The 25,538-nt window shown below is 36.2% G+C and overlaps 1 protein-coding gene across 9 annotated transcripts in view; it reads right to left on the reverse strand.

The window, feature by feature from the left end:
- ANKRD12 (ankyrin repeat domain 12) overlaps positions 1 to 25,538 on the reverse strand; it is a 67,590-nt gene that overhangs the window by 20,044 nt on the left and 22,008 nt on the right. For 3 of the 9 annotated variants that reach the window (XM_040550007.1, XM_040550004.1, XM_040550005.1), the window contains exons 2-7: positions 23,533 to 23,670; positions 16,430 to 16,577; positions 6,845 to 6,991; positions 5,383 to 5,583; positions 1,974 to 2,116; positions 515 to 662 (exon numbers count right to left, since the gene is read on the reverse strand). In XM_040550007.1, coding sequence (XP_040405941.1) covers positions 515 to 662; positions 1,974 to 2,116; positions 5,383 to 5,583; positions 6,845 to 6,991; positions 16,430 to 16,577; positions 23,533 to 23,619 — 874 coding nt within the window. In that variant the 5' untranslated portion in view covers positions 23,620 to 23,670. Of the gene's footprint in view, positions 1 to 514; positions 663 to 1,973; positions 2,117 to 5,382; positions 5,584 to 6,844; positions 6,992 to 16,429; positions 16,578 to 17,858; positions 17,962 to 19,125; positions 19,276 to 21,525; positions 21,722 to 23,532; positions 23,671 to 25,538 lie in introns of those variants that run through there. The other 6 variants (XM_040550010.1, XM_040550011.1, XM_040550009.1 and 3 more) reach the window with 6 other exon arrangements.

A 25,538-nucleotide genomic window follows, 5' to 3' on the forward strand; every position in this document is an offset into this window, starting at 1 on the left:
GTACATGCCATCCTCCTCCTGTCTTTAGCTCTAATCACTCTTTGCAGATTGTCCGTGCCTTCCCTTTACCCTTTTCCTATAAAACAGTTGCTGCTTCTCTCTTCCTTCTCCTTAAAACTCTTAGATTACAATTCTTCCACTGAGGATATGAAATGACTTCGGGGGATGTTTTTCCCCAAGGGGACCTCTCAGGAACCTCTTTGTATTGTAGTAAATATGATATTTTCTCTATATTTTTTCTCTGAAAAAAACAGCATTCTGAGGTAGGGTTGATTTGGAGGGTGGAAAGGGATTAATGAAGAGAGATGGGAGATAAGAAAAAAATTTTTGGAGAAATCAATTCAATAGAAAAATTTGAAAATCAGTTCTATAACTTAAAGTAGAAAACAACCTTAAAAATTGCACTTGCTTCTTAGAGCAGTTCTTCCTAGCTAACACTATGCAAAATATTAAAAACAACTAACTTCAGATGAATTGATGCACTTTAAGTATGCAGTGAAATGTCTACTTTTACCTGAGCAACTGTCCTCATCATCAGAGATAGGCACTTCTCTTTTCAATAGCATTTCCAACTCTTCAGTTTCAGCGACATCAACAGGTCTCTCCCCGTGCTTATTGGCTTGAAATGGATTTCCACCATGTCGAAGCAACAACTTCACAATCTACAGCATTAAATAAAAAGAACTTTTAGGTTTTCCACAACATTAATTTACCAGCATAAAAATCTTCCATTGGACAAAAAAGGCAGATAGTGTGGCACATAATTCCAAACTCCTATCTATGAAGTTGATACCACAAAGCAAGACTTCAACAATTAAAATGTAAAATGTAAGCATGCAATATGCTTGTTAAAAGAGCTTATGGGGGAGACTAAAGAAAGTTGTCCGTGATCACACAGATACAGTATCATCATAAAGAAAAGCAATATTAACATTTTTCTCTCTGTTCTGGCATCATGTACAATTAACCTGGTTCCTCACCTACCAAGCTCTCTAATCCTGTGCACTTAGTTCACCTCCTTGCTCCAAGTTTTATAGCATTTAACTATAACATTTAACTATTTAACGAACAGGGAAGGTTTCTCCAGTAGCAGTATTATTGGTTTGCATAGCATTTCAGAAAAGCCCTGTTAGAGATCTAAGTATCGTTGGAGGAACAAACTACTCCCCATATCCAACTGCTACCATACTGTGAAATCACCAATGTCTGTCATCACGGGCAGAAGTGTTAAAATGCAATGATAACAAGGCCACTACATTTTCAAGACAGTACCCAGTATCAGTTACTTTTTTTTTTGTCCTACATGCTAAGAATGAGGAAATCCAGCAGACAGTGACATGTTTACAAGAAACTTCAAACTCTTCTGATACATGTTACTGAGATGGTCACAGATATGTATACCAAGACCAGATAAGCAAGACATCCTGTTCTCCAAACCTCTACTACAATTCTATGGGCACACCACCTCAAGACCACTTCCATTTTGATACCCATAAGAAACCATTACTAAACACTTAGCAGAAATTTCACAGATAATTGTATATATGAACAACACAATTATGCATATAATAACATCACAATATACAATATCAATTATTATACTGTACAATACAGATTATATATTCTATAATAAACAAAATATAAATATTATACGAGAGAGAGTTTGGAGACATTTTCTTATCGAGAATTCTATAGAGCGAAGTCTTAAAATTCATTAAAATGTGTATTTATTAAAAAGAAATGTGAAATTTTAAATATTTAAGAAGCAGATACTAGTACAAGACATCTTGCAATAGCATTAGAGTGAAAAGCAAGATGAAATAAAGCAAAACAAAAAAAATTAAGATGTCCCCAAAACAGCAGAAGCAGAATTATAAAACCCTTTGAGACCAATCTGGACAGTTAGGATTTGTTGTAATGACTGAGTATTACAAACAACTTAGATACTTCCCCTGCTCTCACAGCACACTCACATTTCTATGCCCACTACTAGCAGAATCATGAAGTGGAGTATCATCATCCAAGCCCTGCGTGTTCACGTCAGCTCCTGCTGCTATCAGGACTTTAGCAACATCATAGTAACCAACATTGCAAGCTTCATGCAGTGGTGTCCAACCTATAAGAAAGAGCGGTCAATGTAAGTTTGAAAGGTCAAAAGCGGTGTTTTTTTTTTTTGGTTTGGTTTTCTCCTGTGCTATCACCTTGAAACATTTCAATATACATTTCAAACACTGGTTCAGAGGAAGGTAATGCCACCCGTTTAAGGAATACATGCATTACCAGCCCTGGCCTTCACGGCAATAAGTTACAAATTTCACCATGATTACACTGAACAGAGAAATTAATAATCAAATAAACAAAAAACCTGGCACATTTAGTCCCCAGACTAAATATGTTAGAAATTCTTTTACTAGTACGTATTTGATTGCATTATTAGGTATATATGAATAACACCATTATATATAGAAACAGATTACCAATCATACTAGTGGGAAATGTGGAAATTGCCACAACCAGTGTACGTTTAGAGTCATTGAACATGTACCAAGTATCACTAATAACATTCAGCAACTATTAGTCAAGATAGCAAGCTGTTAACAAATACTGGCAGGGAACTTCCTCCAGATATTTCTTAGAATATTAGTCCTTCTTAGCAATTTGGATTTCACATTGATAATCTTAAATTCATTGCTCATTTTTTTGCAGCAGAGCCTCAAGTGAAGATGATGACAAACCCAAACCCACACATACTACATTTCACACTTCAATCTCCTCTTCCTAACTTGATGCATCCCATTTCATAGCTACCCTGAACTTCCAGGCTATTTTTGATGACTTTCCAAAGACCAGCTCCGGAAAGAGATTCAACTTCTGTCTTAAACAACCAGTGCAAGTCTGGAAGAGTTTACTCACTAGTACTCCACATTTCATAAGCAATGGTCTTGTACCTCTATTCAGAAACCCATGATTTATCCAATACTTCACCAAGGAAATTCCTCATCTTCATCTCTTACTGAACTTCAGACCTTCCGCTTGTTTAAAAAATAAAAATAAAAATGACAGCAGCAGCAGCAAAAAACAAAACAAAACAAAAAAACCCAACAACTTCTAACTTACTCTGTAGCAAAACACTTCCTATTCTTTGTAAATTAATTTTTTTTCTCCCATCATCACGTGGGTCATTCACTTCCAGCACTGCCTTGCTACCACCTTCTTCTTTCCATTTTCTTGTCATCTGCCCCTTTCCCAGTCACCCACAGTGAAAACACTATTCTGCTCCCAGCCCTTTGATCCCTGCCTTCTTCCCCCTAACAATGACATACTTAATTTTCTCCGTAATTCATTCTTCCCTGTGTTTTACTGCTTTGCCTTTCTATCCTATCAAAACGTCCAGCCTGCCAACACTAGTCCTGGCTTGCTCTCAACATCTGTTTCCTTTACTCCTGTTCTCACACAGCAGTATTGTTCTGGCAGATACCCCACGAGCAGGGTTACTTCCTCCATTACTAATTCATTTTCTCCTCCTTTAGTTCTGCCAGCTTCTTAGCTAAAAAACTCTAATTCTCTAAACTTCGTTGCATCCTGAATTCATACTTTTTGTCCAATCATGACTCACTTCTGAAATCCTCCCCCTCTTCTTGACTTCTGACTTTGCACAGCATTTTGAAGCTGAGCCACCTCTGCTTCTCACTTTGGATTACCAATGGAAATTATCTCATTTGATCCCAAACACCTCGTCCAGAGTTCTGAATGAGGCCTTTAATGACTTGCTCCCAATTGATTCCTGGAACCAGCTCTCAACCGTTCTCCTCATATTTCCATCTACCTTTAAAACCAGTTAAGTATCTGTACTGGGTCTGCCTGTGAAGAAGTTAAAAAGTTAACTTCTTTCATAACAGCCCACATGGTGCTCTGCTTTCCATTTGTGGGTAAACTGTGTTGATAACACACCAGCATTTTGGCTACTGATGAGCAGTGCTTGAAGTGTCAAGGTCTTCTCCCTCTCTCCCCGCTTCACCCCCAAGTAAGCAGGCTGGGAGTGGGCAAAACCAAAACCAACTACCAAAATCAGTATTAATCTAGCAAGCCTGTATGACAAGCATAAGCTACATCTGTCTGCTTTAGGCATACTAGGTATCCCAGTAAGACAATATACATTACAGTGCTACCTCACATAGCCTACAATCCCATCATCAGTTACGGTATAACTGTGCAAAGTTCAGCAAGCATGTGCAGGCCCTGACCACAGCTGAAATCTCCAGTTGTTAACATGCCATACAAATGGAATCAAGTGCACTCTCAGCAGGTTTGCAGAAGACACCAAGCTGACTGGTACAGTCGATGCAGCAGAAGGAAGGGATGCCATCCAAAGGGACCTGGACAAGCTTGAGAAGTAGGCACATGCAAACCTAGCGAGGTTCAACAAGTCCAAGAGCAAGGTGCTGCACCGGGGTCAGGGCAATCCCAGAGATGAGCACAGACTGGGAGAAGAACTCACTGACAGCAGCCCTGCAGAGAAGGACTTGGGGGTCTGGTGGACAAAAAGCTCAATACGAGCCAGCAGTGTGTGCCTGCAGCCCAGAAGGCCAACTGCGTCCTGGGCTGCATCACCAGAGGAGTGGCCAGCAGGGTGAGAGAGGTGACTGTCCCCCTCTGCTCTGCCCTTGTGAGGCCCCACCTGGAGTCCTGCATCCAGATCTGGGGCCCCCAGCACAAGAAGGATGTGGGGCTGTTAGAGAGGGTCCAGAGGAGGGCCACAAAGATGATCAGAGGGCTGGAGCACCTCTCCTATGAAGAAAGGCTGAGAGAGCTGGGGGTGTTCAGCCTGGAGAAGGCTCTGGGATGACCTCACTGCAGCCTTTCAATACTTTAAATGGGCTTATAAAAAAGATGGAGAGCAACTTTTTGCTCCGGCAGAAATGACGTGACAAGGGGGAATGGCTTTAAACCAAAGAGGGAAGATTTAGATTAGAGGTTAGGAGGAAGTTCTTCACTCAGAGGGAGGTGAGGCCCTGGCACAGGCTGCCCAGAGAAGCTGTGGATGCCCCATCCCTGGAGGTGTTCAAGGCCGGGCTGGATGGGGCTTTGGGCAACCTGGTCTGGTGGGAGGTGTCTCTGCCCGTGGCAGGGGGGTTGGAACTGGGTGGTGTTTAAGGCCCCTTCCAACCCAAATCATTCTGTGATATGATTCTATGAAATAAGATATCATGTACCAGTGTCTAAATCCAACCATTGCTAGCAGGAAAAAAACATTTGAAAACCTCCAATTAATTTTAAGTTATATTTTTTCATTTACATATAGCATGAAGTGAACTTAAACCTGTTAACAACTTCAGTATTAATTTTGAATTCATACAGTTAAGCAAGCATGTATCAACTTACCTGCAAAATCTTTTACATTCACATTTGCACCTAAACTGATTAGTTCTTTAACTTGTTTAACGTCCCCTCTAATTGCTGCCATATGTAAAGGAGTTTCCCCCCGTTCATTTCTTTTGTTAACTTTGTCTTTTTGTCTTGAAGAGGAACTTGGAGTTTTCTTCTGTGCTGGTGTTGTTTGTAAGGAATGATTTAAGTTGGAATCTACAAAATAAATTTTTAAATGGTCATTACAAGTTACGTAACAGTATTTTTACTTCATTATAATGCTTGTATTCAAAGATGATAATTATCAGTGAATAATTAAATAAAGGATGTGTTTGACACTTCACATGTATCAACACAACACCTATTTGCAATATAAAAATGGTGTTTTACAAAGTCTTACTATTTTTAAAATAGTTTTCAAGAACGGACAAATTCTATCCGAACTACAAAGTTGACATACTCTGGCATAAATTGTTCTTACACAAGACAAAGCATCGCCATGCAGATTAGTCTCTACCCTGCTTCTCCCTTCCTCTGGTATATTTCACCTACATTTTTAGTGCAACGACAGTTTAAGGCATTACTAGCTGTGTGTTGTACCCTGCACTTCCTTAGCTGTGCCAACACAACTATTTTGGGGTGTGGGGAGGTGGGTAGTGAACTAAAGTTTCCTCAGAAAATTTTCAACAACAAAAAAACCAACTTTAATAACACATGACAGGGAGCTACGGACTATCAGTCTGGTTATTTTCACCTTCATGATTCCTTAGGTTTAATTTCTCAAAGAACACACGCCCACGAGACAGAGACTCCAGTGTTTTTATATGTGAGGTAGACTTTCCCAGCATGAGAGAATAAAAAATATCCCCTTTTTCTCCTAAATTATTTGAGAGTCTGATGAGGTTTTTAAAAGATACTTCATCTTGCCATGAAATTGTCTTGCCTTTCTCTACATAGATTTAGCTTTAAACACAGCAGGACACCACTAACCAACACCAAATTCTTAAAGAAATGCAGACATTCACTTTTAAAAATGCAGATTTTATAAAAACACATTTTTACAAACAAAATCACATTTGTAAAAACAAGATTTTTTAAGAATACAGCTGGAACAAGGATAGTTTGAAGTTCTGAGTTAAAAACAAGGTATCTCCCATTAAAGCAAGTCCCTCCCCCTTTAAATCCTAATAAGTTGATTCATTTTCCTACTAAATGAAAATCCCACTCCAAAAGAGAGACAACGAAACAGTACTTAAACTCCATTAAAAAAGTGGCATTTCAGTTTAAATAAGTGCATGGAACAGTGTCTGAGAGGTAAAAAAAAAATATATAATAATAATTTTTACCAGAATTATTAATAATTCAAAAGTCTTTCAATAAAAATCCAGGAGTGTTGAAAAACAGCAGTTCAGAATATTCTGATGGGGACAGAATTAAATAGGCAGGAAGAAGAAAACTGTTAGCTATGTAAGATCACCTGGACTGTTGTCTCTGGCTGTCATCTGCATGAGAAGGGCCATCTGCTTGCGCTCTGACAGAGGATAACCGAAAAGAATGCTAACTGGTGCTGATTTCTTGTTTGCAGCATCCTTCTTCGCTTTCTTTTTCTCCGGACCTTCCTTCTCTGGAAAAATTAACATTATAAGACTCAAATTGCTATTCTACTATAACCTTTTTCTAGAAATAAAACCATCTTTTCAAGGTACGTGAACTGGTGATTGATGACAGAAGATAAACAGAAATTGCATCTCTAATTTGCTGCATTTGCATTAATTTTGGTTACCTTTTTGAATTATATTAGGCTAAAAGCTACCAAGTTGAAGTACTCAGAGCTGTAAGAAGGAGCACTAAAAATTCTGGAAGATAGAAAACTCGTTTCACATTGCAGTAAGACTCACAATTTCAAACCTTGAAGAAACAAGTCAGATCCTTAAAAAATGCTTTAAGATCAGCTATTTCCTTTCAGCCTCTAATACAAATTTGAGACTCTTCTCTCAAGACCTCATGTTAAAAATCAGGAAAAGACTTGTTAATACTGATGTTTGTTAGATAATGGAATACAAGATCTCTTCTCTCATTCTGTTACTTCACCTTAAAAGCAATTTCTTCTTCAAAATTCATACCCTTCCAAAACATAGACCTATTTCATACATTTTACATATATAACTTATTTTATCAATATTTACTGAAGATATTTGATACTCCACGTCCAAATTTTGAGCCAGGAGCTAAAATTATATATCTGAATAAACAGATTATTTCTAAAGCTATCTCAGTACCTAAAAATTCTCACAGATCTCAAGATCAGTTAAATGCGCTCTGAAATCAGATAACTTTTTAACATATTAAAAAATTTCAAAACAAATATTTTATTTGTGTAACTTGGAAACTTTGTTTGATCTATATCTTCCATCCTTTTCAAACATTCTTCCTTCATTTTTTCTGTACCAATATTTCCTAAACCAAACACAAGCATTTACCTTGAAATATAACAGAAAATAACTGATTTGTGATGTAGTGACTAAATTGCTTTTGACTGGAACATTCTTTAATGATCTCAGTATCAGACAAGTATAAACTTCCAATGCGTCATATTTCTTTTGCTACAACTGTTTTCCATACACCTCCCTACCTTGTAACTGTATCTTCTGGAGATGTAATAGTTTGCATTTATGTACAGTGAAGACCATTTACTTCCTGTAATTATCTCACTTTTCCAGAAAATTGGTCTTTTTTTTTGTCTGAGAAAGTTCTCATCAAATTTAGCATTTTCTATTCCATAAGAAGCTTAATATTACATGTTAGATATGTAACGTCTACCTTTTTCTTCAGCCCCTAAGGTTACTGCTTGAAAGTAAACATGCTTGGTTATTTGGAACTAAAATTTTTGAAAGCAGTCAAAAAAAATAATAAAATAAAATCTAATTGATAATATCAGAAAGGAACAGCCTGTAGAGTATTCTAAAATAGACTCGACTTAACAGAAAGAATATCTCAAAATTCTGAGCAAATACTATGTATCCCTTGGTTCCCTTCCCTAGAAGCCCAGGGTCATTATGAGCTTCTCCTGTTCATTCTGCTGCACTCTCTCCTTTTGGTAGATTCCCTGCCTTCCACGTTCCTGACATACCTTGAAACAGTCAGACATTACTCTGCACCCTACAGTCATGGGGAACCACAATTCACCCTCCAGACTGGACTACTGAGCACAGAGATAAGGGAAGGATTCAAGAAGGAGGAAGGACGTCTATTGGCTGCTCTCTCCTCTGTGACTGGATGACGTGCTAAGCCATAAACTCTGTTTTACGTTGTTGCTTGAGATCTAAAAATTACAATCAAGAATATGTAATAAGAGAAAGGGGAAAAAATGTTGGACTGATGAACTGGGTTTGACTCTATGAAAATGCTAAAACTTTGTCAGGGATTGGTAGTTAGTAAAATAAGCTTGGTTGCCACACTGATGACTTTAGTTCTTTGCGTAGCACCTTCTTGCATCTTACCCTTACTGTAATCAATTATCATCTGATAAGGCACTGTTCATCCAGTTTTAGTTAATCTTAGTATTTGGGGACATATTAAAAAAACATGGAAAGTGCAGTTAAGGTACAGTTGGAGGGGATGAGATGGATTTTATTTCATCACTGTCCCTGTGATTATATTGATCTTCCGGTTTCCTTTCCTACATCTCAACCTCAAAGCACCTGTAAGATAAAAGCTTCATTGAAAGTCTGCTATCTGCAAAAGATGAAAATCTCAAAAGACTCCACTGAGGAAAACTTTACTTCACTGCAAACTTTCTGCAGAGAAACAAAAATTAATAAAAATTACAAGTAAGAAGCTTAAGTCCCACTGAGGTTCCTAAGCATGTTCCATTCCACATTTCATTAATTCCCAAACTGACCTTTTTTCTCTTTTGATATTCTCTACTTGTTCCCATCCCTCTCTCTGGGCCCCTCCTTGTTTCATTCATTTCCTCTTAACTCATCTTCTGCCTTCCTAGCCCTCTCTAAATCTCATCTTCTAGGTTTGATTACATGCAAAGGCTCCAGTAGTGCCATGTAAACAGTGCACGTTTTCAATTCCATACTGACCAAATAAGTAATATACACTTTTACAGACTAAACAATTATAAGTAAGATTATTTTAAGAATGGAAAGGAGTAGACATATATACAGAACCTACAAATTTATCCATGTTTAAAAAGGAAACAAGGAGATCCCTTTTACATATGTAATTGTTAAGATTTTTCTGACCTGCATGCATCTCACACTTCTGAGCATCTAAAAATACATACAATATCTAAATCAAGCCTGTTTCCCTGTTTGTAGAAAGTCTGCATATAGGAACACTTAAAGAAAACCTACAATGAAATTGTACTTTCAACTTTTCACTGCGATTATGCTGTTCTCTCTCCGAGGAGAGCATACTCTGTAACCTCCATCGACTAGTTTAGTATTTCCAACAAAGCAACATATTTCAGTTTGTCTGGCATGATTTGCTGCTTCTTAACTTATGCTATTTACCACTTATGATTCTTTTTCAGAAAAAAACAAAACACAAACAAACAAAACAAACACACATTCATTTGCATTCTGAATCATTCATAACAATTTTATAACTATATTCAGCTTGGGAAAACAATACATCCAAATGATACTGTGGGTTTTGTTTGTTTGTTTGTTTACAATTAGGTATATTTTTCCAGGTATCTTTATGCTTTTATTTTTTTTAAATCATTTTATTAGAAATACCTATTAAGCATATGAGTGAAATTTAATCATATATCATGTTTAGTGTTGTGAAACAACACCAAAGTCCTACCCAACATTCCAAAGCTTTTCACTGGTGCAATAGTGTTTACAAAGCATTTCTAGATCTTACCAATTGCTCTCACCAAGTTGATGTTAGACTACGTATGGATTTTCAGAAAATCTGAACAGTTCAATATATAAAATGAGTACGATCAACAATAAAGCAAAAAAAGGTGTCTTGGGACTACAGCAGGTGCACCTAATAATCCACTTACTGAAGTACATCCTGGAAGAAGCTAGTAATTTCTCCCCAACTCCAGTTCTCATGCATATGCTCTAGATTTAAAACTAGAGGATTAAAAAAAAACAAACAAAAAAAGACTACTTTTTTGATCCAAGAAAAACAACTCTACAACTGCTGATAAAGATGTTATACGAAGCCACAGAAAAATCTTATAAATGATTGGGAACTCCCATTGTCTTTATTGTGCAATAGATTATTTGTTTTCACTGCTCCAAGACTATCAACACACTATACTTGATTTAGCACGAAAAAGACTAACTTAACAATCTAAAGCCTTGACTATTTAATTATTCTTTATCTCGTGTTAAACAAAAACTTTTCACAGCCATGTTCTTGATGTCCATACAGTTTGAACAGTAATAACTTCCTTAATATAGAGATAATACCAGTTTAAGAAATTAAGGTCATATAAAATTTTACTTATAAAATTGACTGTTGAAGTCATTTTTTTAAAAGTGTGTTTTGTTTTTTTTTAGTTTTGAATATTTTCTGTTTTCAATGTCTATGAAGTGCAAGTATCTTCTTTCATATTCACTTTCTTGTCAGTTTTTGATATTCTTCAGCAGTGGGAATTTCTTACGTGTAATTAACTAAAATCCAAACTCTTCAAATGGATCCATGTTTGATTATCTTTATTAAATAGCCTTCATAATATGCAACTAAATCTATCTGGACAACATTCCTTGTAATATTTTCCTTTTGCAATGTAAGTTTTCCACATAACACTTAAGAAAAAGTTTTAAAATAGTCAAGTTATGTGAAACAGTGCTATAAGTGCATTTAAGCACTTTTTTTGTGGTATAAATTCATGAAATTCACTCGCACTTTTAAAACATACTGGCAGCAAAAACATCATCAGCAATTATTTTAGGAGAATGTACGCATTACAGATAATGTCCCAAGACAACTGAAAATGTACCTGTTGTTTTGGATTTGGGTAAGATACAAACAATGGATCAACTTATTTCTAAATGGTTTAGAAAAATAAGATGGTAAATAAAATAGCACATGGATTTCTCAAAACAAGTCATGCCAAGCTAACAGAGTATACCGTTTTGTAAAATAACCACTTTGGTGGATAAAGGAAATAAAGCAAAAAGAGCAAATTCCAACTTCAGGGCTTGTTATAATTCTACTTTCACATCAAACTCCTGTCAGCGCAAACTATAAGGAATAACTGCACTAAGAAATAGGACCATATGAAGCTAAAATATAAACTGCTTGACATAAAATAAATGTGTCTACAGAAGCTAAATCATTAAGTGATATAGACCAAGAGACTAATATTCTTATTACTGGCAACAGTAGAAGACAGGTCATGGTGATCAAATCTGCAGATGAAGTTAAAAGAGCAAGAGTAACTCAGATTCATGTGATCGTGATGATCTGACAAGTTATTTTAAAGAGAAACACACCATGATTGACTGCTGCTTCCTACACTCAGTTAAAGAGAAAGACTAGAACGTGATGCAGGGAACTCGCAGTATACCGTACACTTTAGAGAAATTAAGGTATTGTTGTGATGCTTAATTAATTAAGTTAATGGCAGATATTTACTTAAACTTATATACACATGCACACAAACACATCTACTTTCCTGTCTCTGGCTCATACCATAGGTAAAGAAACTTGTAAAGGATAAACAGCTGAAATCCAGCAAGTAGTACCACAGTTGTCCAAACAGTCCTTTTAGCAGCCCCACTAACCTGCCTATAGGAAGCACACGTATACACACTGTGTTAGGATGAGGTACACATGGAATAGTTTTCTCTGGATATCTATTAACTGCTAGAAGAAATGACTATGCTATGCTTGGACTACGTTAAAGGCAGTTATTGTTGAGGTCAGAAAACAAAACCAAGATATTACTACAAACAGAAAATCTGGATGACGTTATTCCCAAGGAAAGTGATAAATTGGTGTGTAATTGTAACTCTTACTCTTCTTTGTGAATAACCAACTATGTAACAAGATTAAAAAAATGCCTATGCTTAAAACGCCTATACTTCACAATGAAAAGATTTTTCCAATCTGCAGTTACATTTAATTATATAGAGAAACACAAATTTGTTTCTTCAGATTAATAAGGTGGAGCAAGCAAACTTGTCCTTTAAAGTAGCAGCACTTGCCTTTAGTGTTCTCACTCTGATAACCAAATAAATGGATTATTTAAGAATAACCAAATCAATTAAATTACTGAAATTTAAATAACAGAATCACAGAATCACAGAATCATCTAGGTTGGAAGAGACCTCCAAGATCACCCAGTCCAACCTCTGACCTAACACCTCCACTAAACCATAATAACGCTATTTAAGTACTCTAAATAAGTAGTCTTTCATGCAAATGGTGATTTTGGATTGGAAAACTTCAAATCAGAGAACTTATTTTAAAAAAAAGTTATGAAAAATGTTTCTTCTTCCACCATCAATTCCACCAGTCTTACGCAAAGCTTTTATGTAAAATTCTCCATAAGGTTATGGGAAATTAACTTCAATAAAGGTTAATGCTACACTGCAATGAAATTTGACACACACACACACAAATACATAGCATTAGCTTTTTGTGGTTGCTCTTGATCACAGAACGGGGATGTTGTAACAGAGACTTCAGCTTAAGATAAGCATCCAAACAAGGACAGCACACACAAGACAGATCTGCTCAAACAAATAATAGCAATATAATAGACACACACCTGCACAATAAAAGAAAGTAAGAATAGGATTCTGTTGATTAAAATTTGGCATGTAGTGCCATTCCAGGTGCTGTAGCTGTCCCATAACAGATCTCCCACAGCTCATGTTATAAGTCATCTCTGTGCAGATTTAGCTACCGCAGGCATCTCAGCTGGCATTGCATGCCGACATTTAGTCAACAGGATTTGGTCCTAGCCAGTATGAAATTACTAAGAAAGGAACCTACAAGCTAGATATGAAAATATTTTTCATTAATTTAATGCACCAGATTCTTAGGCAAAAGCTAATAAAACTAATTTAAATGCAAATCTAAATAAACAGCAGGACTAAGCATTGTTCTAGACTCTTACAGGACACTACAAATGCAGTTTGTTTTCAGACTTCCCAAAACTGACTGGACGTAACATTTACTTTATACACAGTTTAGTAGGAATTAATTTTTTAAAATACATTTCCAAATGAAGTTAACATCCTTTTGGATGTCCATGTTTATTATCACTTCTTTCTTGACAATACCTGAATCAAAAAAAAACAACAAAACACCAAACACAAAACCAAAAACCATACCACAACAAACCAAAAATACCAGGAAGAGGAAGCAACAGGTGGAATTTAGGGGTAGGGAGAGAAGCTGAAGCTGGTGAGAGAAACATGACACAAGAGGCAGTATTTCAATCCAAAGGAGAGAAACTGGATAAAAATTTGTATGTCTAATAAAGGTGATTAAAAAAAATAAAGAAAAAAAAGACAAAACCTTAGTTTATGTATGGATATTCTAGAAATAGAACTGAGACAAGTCCAATGAGGTAGTGCTCTAAAAATAAGATATTCCCATTTTTCCAGTAACTCATTTACCTTCCTAAATAGGATGGAACCCAATTATCACGGGGTTTCTATCATCAGCTAGCAACCCTATCATGTATCTTGGAGATAAACCATTTATTATGAACAGTTGTTCATTAAATTAGAACTTTTACCCTAGATTTACTTTTCATGGCACTCCTTGATTTTTGTTCACCCAGAGACATTTTTAGAAGATGCCAAGTCTTCAAAAACATTTGGAAAGCAAACTCAATGGTATTTTATCGATTACAGATAAACTATTTAGCAAACTAGTGAGAACATTTTTACTATACTTAACTCTGAAAAAATATATTGAAGTCAATTAAGAGTAAAACAACAAGGAAAGGATAAAATACATCCTGGAACTATAATGGACAGGGTGAAGAATGCAGTAGTTCCACGATTTTTCTGAACTTTTCTTATTATGAATTGTGTACACAACCTCTGATCATCTTCCCTAGACTACTTCTACAGATTTTCAGCATGCACCAGAAGAAAACTGAAGAGAATTTCCACCCCACCCCACCCCAGTACTACTAGATACCAAGAAGCATTTCATCACCTCTTCTTGCTTCTGTGTCTGGTTACTCTGTCATCTCCAAAAACTTCCTTCCTTCCTTCCTAAATAATATTTGCCATTCTCTGTACTTAGTTGGCAAGGAGACACTTCTGTCAGAGGTAACAGTTCAGTAGCTTGGCAGCAATGTAAGTGGTTAATGCTCACTGGTCTAATCCAGTTGGTTAGGTACAGAATCAGCACAACAAGAACTGTTCTTTGTTGTTGTTTATTTGGTTTTGGTCCCAGTAATGCTCCAGCCTCTATGGCCTTTGGAAAGCCTAGGCACCAAGTTCCTCATCTGTGAAACAGGATAGTTATCTTGCCTTCCTTCCTCATCAGTAAGGCACACAGAAGTTTGCAACATGTCAACAATGAATCAGACAACAAGCATTGATGTTTGCTACACAATAATTAAGAGTTATGTGCCTTCTATTTTCTGTAAAGTATTTCTTGCCTCTGCTTGAACTGTTTCCATCATCCCTCTGCTACAACTTACAACAAAAAGCTTTCGTTGTGTATGCACTGCACTGTCTGTGCTTGTCTAGACAGCTAGAGTAATCCACCTTGTTTGTGGCAACTGTGACAATAGATGCTAGAGCAAGAGAAACGCAGAATTTTACATTACCTTACAAGATGTTGTGACAATGAATTAAAGTTGATGGGGATGGTGAAAAATGACAAAAGATTTTCAACACAGAAAACATTAGGTAAGTGCTAAAGACTATTTCTAAATACATTTAATTCCACTACAAAAAACAGTTATGGTATAACACCAAACAATAAATTCAACAAAGCAAACGCTGGGAGCGTACATATAACTTACGCATGGTCTTTTCAGAATCAAGTGGTATTATGGATAGTGTATGACTGTAGAATTCTGTAAACACACTGAAAACTGAGCTTTAAATCCAAAAGTCCTGTTTTGCAATGCAACTATTTCAAATTTGGATTTTATACCACATTCTCGTTACATTAACAAAAATATGTTTGTAACATCCAAGAATCAAATTGTCTGCAATAAATCAATCCTGGACAAAAAGTTTGTACTTACATACATAACTAGAATTAAATACAAGTATGTTAACAAATTAACTTCTCTGAAAAAATTTATGATAAGTACTATATAAGAAAATGTAGGACTGAACCGGTGAGAAATCTGGGGAGCAGATCTTCTGGTGACCATCCAGAGGGCTTGGATACTGTCTTGCTGGCAACATAACTATTACTGGACTACTGCATATACCTAATTAGGTTAATTGTACTCTTGGAATTACATTTAGATTCCTCCATCTTGATTCAAAAAGAGCCATGTTAAGAATGATATTTTGAAGTCTTCAAATCAGTTGTAATAGAATATGCTTAAGTCAGGAAAAACTACCAGCCTGTGCAGAAAAGGCATCCTGAGCAGATCAAAGGAGCTCAAAGTAAAAGAAGTTTGTTCTCCATAGCTAGTTCAGTTAGTTCCATAACCATAGCAACTTCTTTATATATAGGACAGAGCACTCCCCATCTTCCCCAGCCCCACCGACAGCCTAAGAAAGCCTAAGATCTGTGCCACAAATCAAGGCACTTATGTATCTTTTCATCAGTTTACTTGCTTAAGCAAATGGACCTCTAGAGATGACCATGAAAATAAAGACTTACGACTAAAATGGAAGCAAAAGAACAAGGTTAGGAAAGAACTGGAAGATGTAGATAAACTACAATGGCATGCTAGCTTTTGGTAACATCTGATAGGATGAAAGCCTATCAGGCCGAGATGCAACAATCAGAAGCAAGCAAGCAAGCAACGTTTATACTTAGTATCCTTTTTAGAGGAAAAATCAATGTAAAAACATAATATACAATTAATTTAAGTAGGATGTATTTTACCAACAAATAATTAGTTAAGGAAATAAAAAGGTTCTACCTGTGTCTGAATTGCGATCTTCATTTCTGGATGGACTAATAGTAAAAGGAAGTTTACGTTTCATGGAAGACTTTTCTTTCATCTCCTTCCCCACATCACTCCTATCCACTTTTGGAGTTTTGCTGTAGGATGCAATCTTGTCCTTGCTCTGATATAAATAAAAAGTATACTAAGTAATTTTTGCATAAAGCAGGATAGTCTCATAACGTATACAGACTGAAAAGACTGCTATGTGAGAGTGTACGTGCAAGTGAGTATTTGTATCATTACATAGTAGCTCATTCAAAACCTTTTAAAGTGACCTTACTGAAAATAATCAATAGCATTTCTTTCCTTTTAAAGTGAGAATCCTCTGTATTATATCTACTTCCAGGTACATCACCGTAGAACTGCTGTTCACTACTAGAGCCCTGATTAATAATCAGAGGAACAATACCAATTGGACAAGAGTTTGCTAAGTCTTAGAATTTTTAATGACCACGCCAATTTGTTTCCCTGACTATAGCACGATAACCACATTAACAGTACATTAAAAGCCCACACTGCAATTCAGACTGAACAATAACACAATAACAAAAACCTCTAAGAACCTTCCCCTGCCTCCTCCCCATCCCCAAATCCACCCATATAGAGAGCTTCCCTTCCATTTCAACAGGGATAATAGTGTAGTACATCATCTTCTAAAGCAAAATTTTCCAAGAATGTAGAAAATCTATAAAGAAATTTTATTTAACTGGTATCAAATTCATTTAAAAAATAGGTATAAACAATTTGGAATTTTTAGATGCATAAATCTGGTATTTTTTGCTTATAAAACATTTTACAATAAACAGAGAAAAACAGGATGGACACAGTAACTTATGTTCGATTATTTGATAATCTAGGAGGTTGAAGTATGGAAAAGACAGCAAGTTAGTAAGATGAATGCTTAAGAGAACCCTCTGCAAAGCCCAACATTTTTGCATACCAATTGAGAGCCAGTGCAGAGAAACAGCATTTTCTCTTCATTATGTGCTGTAGAGGTACATTATTCAGTTACTCCAACTCCACAGCTCTATATTATTCAACAGATGATTGAGTGAAAACACTAGCAGATTCATTTTCTAAAAGTAGATTCATTTTCTAAAGGTAGAAGAGGAACATACACTTACTTGCCAATCAACGCAAAACAAAAGGCTGCTCCTTTGTGCTTCTGAAGCACGAAGTTAAAAGATTTATTTTGATCAGAGGAAACTAGAAAGCAACTCCAAGCAAAGGCACTCAAGAGCACTCATCCTTTATTTTAAAACATAGGCAGGTAAGAAGAGTAGTTTGATTATATCATCTGATGCTCTGAGTTCAAACTGCTGGCTAGAGGATAGGCAGGAATGATTACAAAGAGAACCCATAAACATCCCCCCTACATGGTTCAGACAACAGATGTCCGTACCAGGGAAATCACAAAGAAGGGTAGGAATCAGTCTGTTTAAGAATTCCTGAAGTAGCAGGCTGATGCCCCCAGAGAAACCTATAGTCAGGCCAAGTTTGGAAACCTGGAAAAAAAAGCAAAAAATACACCCCTTACCCATCTCTCCCCCCACACCAGAACAAGCCAAAACACAAAATAGAACCCACACACCAAAACCAACCCTCTCCAAAACCCCAAAGAAAGCAAACACCTCCCCAGACCTTTTTCCTTAAATGCTGGAAGAAGAAAATCTAAAAACCCTAAGATTCCCCTAAGCTCGTGGTAGGTAAAATGTGAACACTATTACTTTTAAAGGAAGCTAAACAATCTAACAGAACTGATCATTAACACCTACAAACACACAAAACCATTGACAAGGACAGACCCAAACTACATTAAGTCCATTCTGAGCTCTTCTACTAAAGTCTTCCACTTCTGCCCAGTCTCACCAGGAGCATCCTTTCCTTGTCCCAAACAGCTTAATACAATTATTTCTCATACATACCTATAAGAATCTCCCACAACATGATAGAATGGTATTAAATTTTTATTGCTTTCTTTAGAATATTATCTTACATTAGTTACTACGCAAAAGAAAGGATCGATTAAGATTTGTAAACAAGAAACACTCAAATAACTGGTTTAACTTTTTGTAGAAAAAAGGCAAGCCTTTCCAATTGGAAATCCTTAAAAGAACTAATCAGTTTTAAAACTAATTAGTATGTGCTCAAAGATGCACAAGCTGCTTATAAATAATTTGATAGCTTCACATTTATTCCTGTGTATATGCATTATGTTGAATTTGATTGTCACACTAGTTTTTTTTGTAAATCGCTGAATATTAATTTGTATGATCATCTACTTAGAAGGAGAGAGTGTTCAAAATGTATACTTTCAGATAAATAAAAATACAATAAAAGTGAAAGAACAGGCTGCACACAGTACACAGAAACTACAAGACACATCTTAGAATGAGTATTTTGTTCCTTAGTTCTTCTGGAAATAAACATTTATTCTTTCAAATGAAAAGTATCCTAAAATTTGCACCTTTGTAGATGATGTTCATTGTATTAAATTTACTTGCTTTGAAAGCAAGCAAGTTTCCCACTTCATGAGAAACAAAATATATTAAAATGGTATATAGCAGAGTACTTGATAAAGCTTTAAATCAAGTAAGCATCCAATAAAAACTTGGCAGTGACTACATACAAGTAATAAAGCACACCGAATAGGCTAAAAGGCCACTTACAATGTCATGAACAACCAGGGGCTGGCTTTCCAATCTGAAGGATGCAATGAACAGGCTGTTTGAGAAGTCAGTACAAAGCTCCAATACTATTTAGTATTTCCAGTGACAACGCTGATAGAGATGCTATTAGATATGCAGACAGTATCCCAACTGGGCAAGAGGGAGATGCAAAGATCAATAGCAAATTAAAAATATAATCGCTAGCGAATTTGTAGAGCAGTCTTCATTTGATAATAGTTTAAATACAAAACAAAAGGAAAAGAACAGGATAAAAACAAGGTTCTTCAGACTCTTCAAAGCACTGTACAATCACAAGAGCCCACATTAAAATTCAGAAAACTCCTAACAGCCTCCTGGATTCAACTTCAAGTAAAGGAAGGTAACAGGAGGTAGCAAGCCCTGTGGGTTAGAACACATGCTTCAGCTTAAAGAGCGAGCATTCACTGTTTCACCTACTCCTGGTCCCATCTACATCTTTTTCAGGGTCCATGCAAGGTTCAAAATTCAGCCTGAATAGGTCTATGGATTAGTTTCCTGTGATCCACAAAAGCAAACTAAAATGAAGCTGACATCTTTCCTTCAGGGGCCTGTAATTGAGAACATCTGTGGATTTTCTATGGAAGATCATTAATCTAAACTGGTAACTACCAACTGAATAAAACAGTGAATAAAGACACGATAATGTTCAGACCCATAAGCTAAAAAAGTGCTCCAAAACAAAATGCATTGCACATTCTCTGTGTCCACTAGACTTATAGAACATTTAATGGCTTTAGACTACATCAAGAGGCAAGTAAAGGTAATTTACCCTTCCACTTCGCATCTAACTCCATGCCAGGCAGCACAGTTAAGTATCAAAATCAACTGCTCAAGGAGACTGGAATTTCCACCAGTCTAGGCTTCAAAGAAATGGTCTGGCCAAGATTTGTCAAGAATCGTGTACAGTTTGTTGTGCTCTGGGGCAAACGCATGAACCGGAGCTGCACATCTCAACATTTAACGCACACCTCACTGGAAGGTGTATTAACAAGAAGAATTTTCTACCTAAAAAAATCCATACCGGTGTATGGTATTACAAATGAGGACATTTGTAATCTCTTCAACAGAAACAGTCTCAGGAGGCTAACAAATGGCAGCCTGGACAATCTCTCAATATCCCATTCCAGCTCTATTTTCTGGTATGTCTACAATCAATGACAATACACAAAAGGAGACAACATAGTGCCGTATAATTTATAATCTAGCAGATGTACTAAACCTCAGTAGAACGAGTATTTTTTTCTGCCTATCAAAAATAATTGCATACTAAAACATGTTCTGCATGGTGCTAAAATGGCTTTGGGAACAACTATTGTTGGAGCCTTCTAAGAAGAGATTTACTTTTTACAAAACAAAAATGCATTTCTCCTTTGGACCACAGATCTACATTTTACTTCTAGACTTTCAGCCATTTAAGATATACATTCAGGTAAGTTAAAATTTCCTTATGTTTATAAAATATCTCTTGCAAACACTGAATGATCTACCTGCTGTACAGTCTTATCAATTTTTATGCTCCTAGGGCAAGCAACCAAAATAGAAACATGTACCCTAAAGCATATTTGCTAGAAACTCATTTTATTAACATTAATATTACTCCATGCATGTTCTTAAGTTCTCAAAAGAACTCAGAAATAGAGCTAATTCACATAGCTTATGTCAGAACAGCATAGTAAATATCAACGTTCACTCAACAAATATGAAAGTTTAAGTCTCATAACAACAGTAACTTTAGGACTGTTGAATATAGGAAGACCTATAATTAAACTACCTCTCTTCCGTCCATTTAGTCAGAGAAATTAAGCTCTACGAGTAGTTCAAAAATACTTCTGCACCAACAAATGTGTATTAGTGGACACAGAAGTAAGAACAAGTTTACATGCCAAAATGCAGAAGTGGTTTGACTGCACTATTCTACAAAAGATTTGAAAAGGAAGACAAGGCTACATGAAAAATAGAATGCATTTTTTGTATTAAGGACCACTGCCACTATCTGAATGCCGAAGACCCCAGGGTCTTTTCATACTACTACTACAGTGGCATCCTTCGTGGCACAGTATACGGTCACTTGCTAGTCACAAAGTACTGACAAAACTGTGTGGACCAGAAAGTCTCCAGATTAATCAAGACACTTCAGCATGAAAATGCTTCACTAAAACAAAATTTTACTGTTGTATTCTTTATACCTGCAGCATCATTACCTCCTTACAGTATTACATTAGGTTAACTAATCTTTTTCATAAGAAGTCCTAATGCTTGAAATACTATTGTTTTTAAATCCAGGGTTGCAAATATGTACCTATTAAGAAAAATCTTTATCTGCTTTACAGAAATTTCAACTACTTTCTAAAGATACTTCACCTTAAATTATCGCTATCTTATTTTGCCTGATCAATCTTCACTTCAGTTCCATGTTTGTGCGATACAGATTTGCCCCTTGATTCACTTTGTTTCTAACTCAAATTTTAGTGTTACCTTGTTGTCTGTTGAATTTCAAGTCATTTTCCAGGCTGAATCCAAATGATTACATTTCGGCAATATTTTGTCTATTTTTTTCCTAATACAGGAGGAGAAACTGCACATTATTCAAGGGCCAGCTAAACACTTCTGCCAATTGCTTGTTCTTATGTTAAAGAACAGTGTGTGTGTGTGTGTGACTTAAGTGACTATTTACTATCTTAATCATACATTCATTTTTTCTCAAAATAAGGACAAAAGCAACCAAACTGCACTTATGCTAAAAACATGAAGGTTAACTGCAATGTTTATGAAATTCTGTAATGTTTAGGATCTCAGCTTTTCAGCATTATTTGTTCTTATTATTTCCATACAACCCCAAACCAAATCCTACGTTAGTCTCAAATTATGTCTCAAACAACATGCTATTCCAAGGTGGATAGTGAACAAGACTGAATGCAACGAAGCGAGCAGTTTGTCGATTTACTTTTTGGTATCTATGTAATTAGTCCACCATTATGTTTCCATAGCCATGTCCTTGGTCAAACTTCCACCTCCTCCTGGGCTTTAAGATGCCAGTGAAGACTGGATTACTTGGGAAAACTAATCAAATACTGAGCAACCCAACATGCGTGTCCATGTTTCTAATTACTGTACTGTACAGTCTTAACAACACTCGTTTGCTGGTTAGAGGAACCAGATAAGGACAAACCTTCACCACAACCAAAGTGACAATGAAAGGGTTTCATGTAACTACTAAAAATAGAAAGTTAATTTAGTCCTTTCTAAATCAAATGAAAATTTGCCATTATTTCTACCTCCCCTACCTGGTGCTTAAATAAAGGACACCATGTTCAGCTTTCTGTTCCCTGGAAAAATTACCAACTTCATTCATAACAACTACTACCTTTGTGCAGCTCTCTTTTGCCAGAATATATCTGCATTTCAAAAGCTTACCCAACTTTTGCAGAGATAGCAGGATATGGGTGTTGAACGGCTCAGCGGACATACACTTCACAAGTGGTCTTCCAGGAAAAACAGACTTCAACAAAATACTAAGTATGAACACACCATCTCCTTTTCTAAAGGAGATAGCTTTAAACTTTACTTGGGAGCTAAATGGAATCTGTCTCCACAGGGCAATGTACAACTTAGAATAATATTCTGTATTGTAAGCTATATCCATCGTTATTCATTATAGCTAAACTGCAGCTGTCCATTTTACAAATGTACCACACAGACAAAACGGAGGACTGTGTTATTTATGACTTACCGCTAGAAGTTAGAAAATGATAGGATACTTCACATTTATGAACAGACCACCTTTTAGTATCAGTGGACCTCACTTATTTTCCAGCACTCAAAAATGGATTGTACAGTTTTTAACATGGATTCACTTGTACTGGAGTTACTCTCAACCCCTCTGCAGCATTTGGCTTTCAAGTACTCCCAGAGGGAACAAGTTCCTGTATTATAATGGAATCTAAGAAACTTGTGTACTCTCATTGGTCTGTGCCATCACAAGCCTTCAGAAACATTTCATGTGTTTGTTACGGAGACTAAGACACTGTAAAATTAAATTAAATATGAATCCTTGCTCTTGTGAGTGTATAAAGACTTCATATGATGTAAGATATGGAAATTATGCACTAACTTGCATTAAAAAAAAAACAACATACCAGCTTCCTTTTGATCTAAGTTGTAAGCTATAACAAAAGGCATAAATTCTGTTCCCTAATTTAATTTAGGTGTGAAAGCATGTAAAAAATGGCACTAGACTTTTTTCCTCTGTACTTCAGATTTCAGAATATAGATTCATATTTATTTCTTCCCATTACAGCAACAAAAACCATGATACAACATGCTTTTCATTTCACCAAAACGAAATGGACACAAATATAATTTTATTACCTTTCTTGCAGTTGGTTTTTCCACCATGGTGCTATCACTGTCAGAATTTTCTATTTGAACTGTTTTTGTAGATGCAAATTTGGGCATTTTATAGCTCTTTAGCTAGCTGTATCTTGTATCAGTGGGTTCATCGTGTATCTGAAAAACAAACAAAACACAGCAAAAACAACATTATATAAATATACAAATTAAAGCGTCATATCAAGAAAAATGTTCTTATTGCAGATGGTAGCAGAGCTGAATTGTACTCCAAAGAGTAGACTGACAATAATAGCAGACTTCAAGCACTCTTCTCACCTACAGCTTCCACCCTGGGGTGAAAACCAAAATGCTAAACAGAAACATGGCTAGTGCTGGGGACAGTGTCATTGGAAAATCACAAAGTCACCCGCTGAACTGCCTCATCCTTCTAACCTACCTCTTTGGCAGACTTAAAGCTTTCAGGTATTTGACATCTCATTGCTGTTCACTATGTCACTTTGTTTTATAGGTAGTAAGACTGGGAAGATGCACAAAACCATTTCCAGCAACACTATCAACAAAAATTTATTTTTCTAGCCAAGGAAACTGAAATATTGTCTACCTAAAATATTTTAGAAAGGCAGTCAAATCTTGGTGATGTGCTATCCATCTGATGGAACAAAAGAGATACATTAGAAGAAAAATCTTTTAAAGGTTAGACCTGGAAGTAGAAGCCTTAATTCCAACTATCTAGCAAATCAACCACATAAGCCATCGCTACAGATGCGTGTATATAAAACTCAAAGAACTCTGTGGTATTTCATCTCTTGGGCACACCGAGTAAGCGTCACGACAGTTTCACATAATGGAATTTTGATTTTCCCATGTTACTTTTGGTTGCACTTTTCTACTTCAAGACAAGTGAAACATTTTTAATACCTGACAGTAAAAGTCAAGGTCGTCCTAAAAACTTATTTCAGGGGCATAGCAGAAGGCTGCTCTTCACTGCCAACGCTGCCAGCAGTACACAGTCTAGTGATTTTTAGCATTATTCATTTATCATCTTTTTAAGAACTACAAAGTTCTTACAACAAAGAAAGTAGTTATGATAAATTAGAAATCCAAAATATCCTGTCAACGCACCAGAATTTTTACTACACAACCCGCTAAGTACTATAACATACAAGTTTAGACAGAAAATCTGCAAATGCTATCGATTCCGAGTATCAACCAAGGAATAGAGAAAAGCTAACATTTCTCTTCATATTCTACATTTAGCGCAATTGTCAGAACAGAACCCAAAATGGGATGAGAATAAGCAGAGCAAACTCAGCTCACTACAGCGAATGAGTAGACTACAGACTAAAAAAGAAAGCCTGACAGATGACATTAGAAAGTTAACCTAAAGAAGTCTATATCAAGAACTTGCATTTGACTTGGGGAAGCTCATGAGCAATCATTTTCAAGTCTCCAAAGGTGTGCTGTTGATTTACTCTGCTCTGGCTCGTTAGAAGTAAAGCACATTGCTAAGGCACTATATGCTCAGGCTCCTCGTAAATCCCAAAATCCAGTAAGAGATTTGTGGCTTAGCTGAGACTCAAAAGCCAATTCCCAGCTCCGGGTGAAAACCAAGAAATCTAGACCAAAAACATGGTCTATAGTAAGAACACTGTCATAACCAAAAATCCCAAAGTCATTTGCTAAACTCATCCATCTGTCTTGTACCTGTAAAAGTGCCTGAGATGAAAAGGTCATGTGAAAATAAAAACTGCATTTGACTTCACTTTAAAGCTCGTGATGGCATATTTGTCTTTTTGAGCTGATATGTCATGCTAGGCATGTACAGGATCACAGTCTTACTGACTCTTGTAGTAATTTTTATTATTATTATTTTTTTTAAATCTCAACTGGGTGTTCTTTTAGGTGTGAAGTTTCTATTGCTGCTTTACAGTTAAGATTTTGGGATCGCCATGCGGAGAATTTGCTGCTGTTATAGGATCAGGGCCACTGTTTTGGTTTGACACATGTAAGTAACAGACTAGAGC

The sequence above is a fragment of the Cygnus olor genome, chromosome 2 (assembly GCF_009769625.2).
Source record: "Cygnus olor isolate bCygOlo1 chromosome 2, bCygOlo1.pri.v2, whole genome shotgun sequence".
NCBI classification, from domain to species: domain Eukaryota; kingdom Metazoa; phylum Chordata; class Aves; order Anseriformes; family Anatidae; genus Cygnus; species Cygnus olor.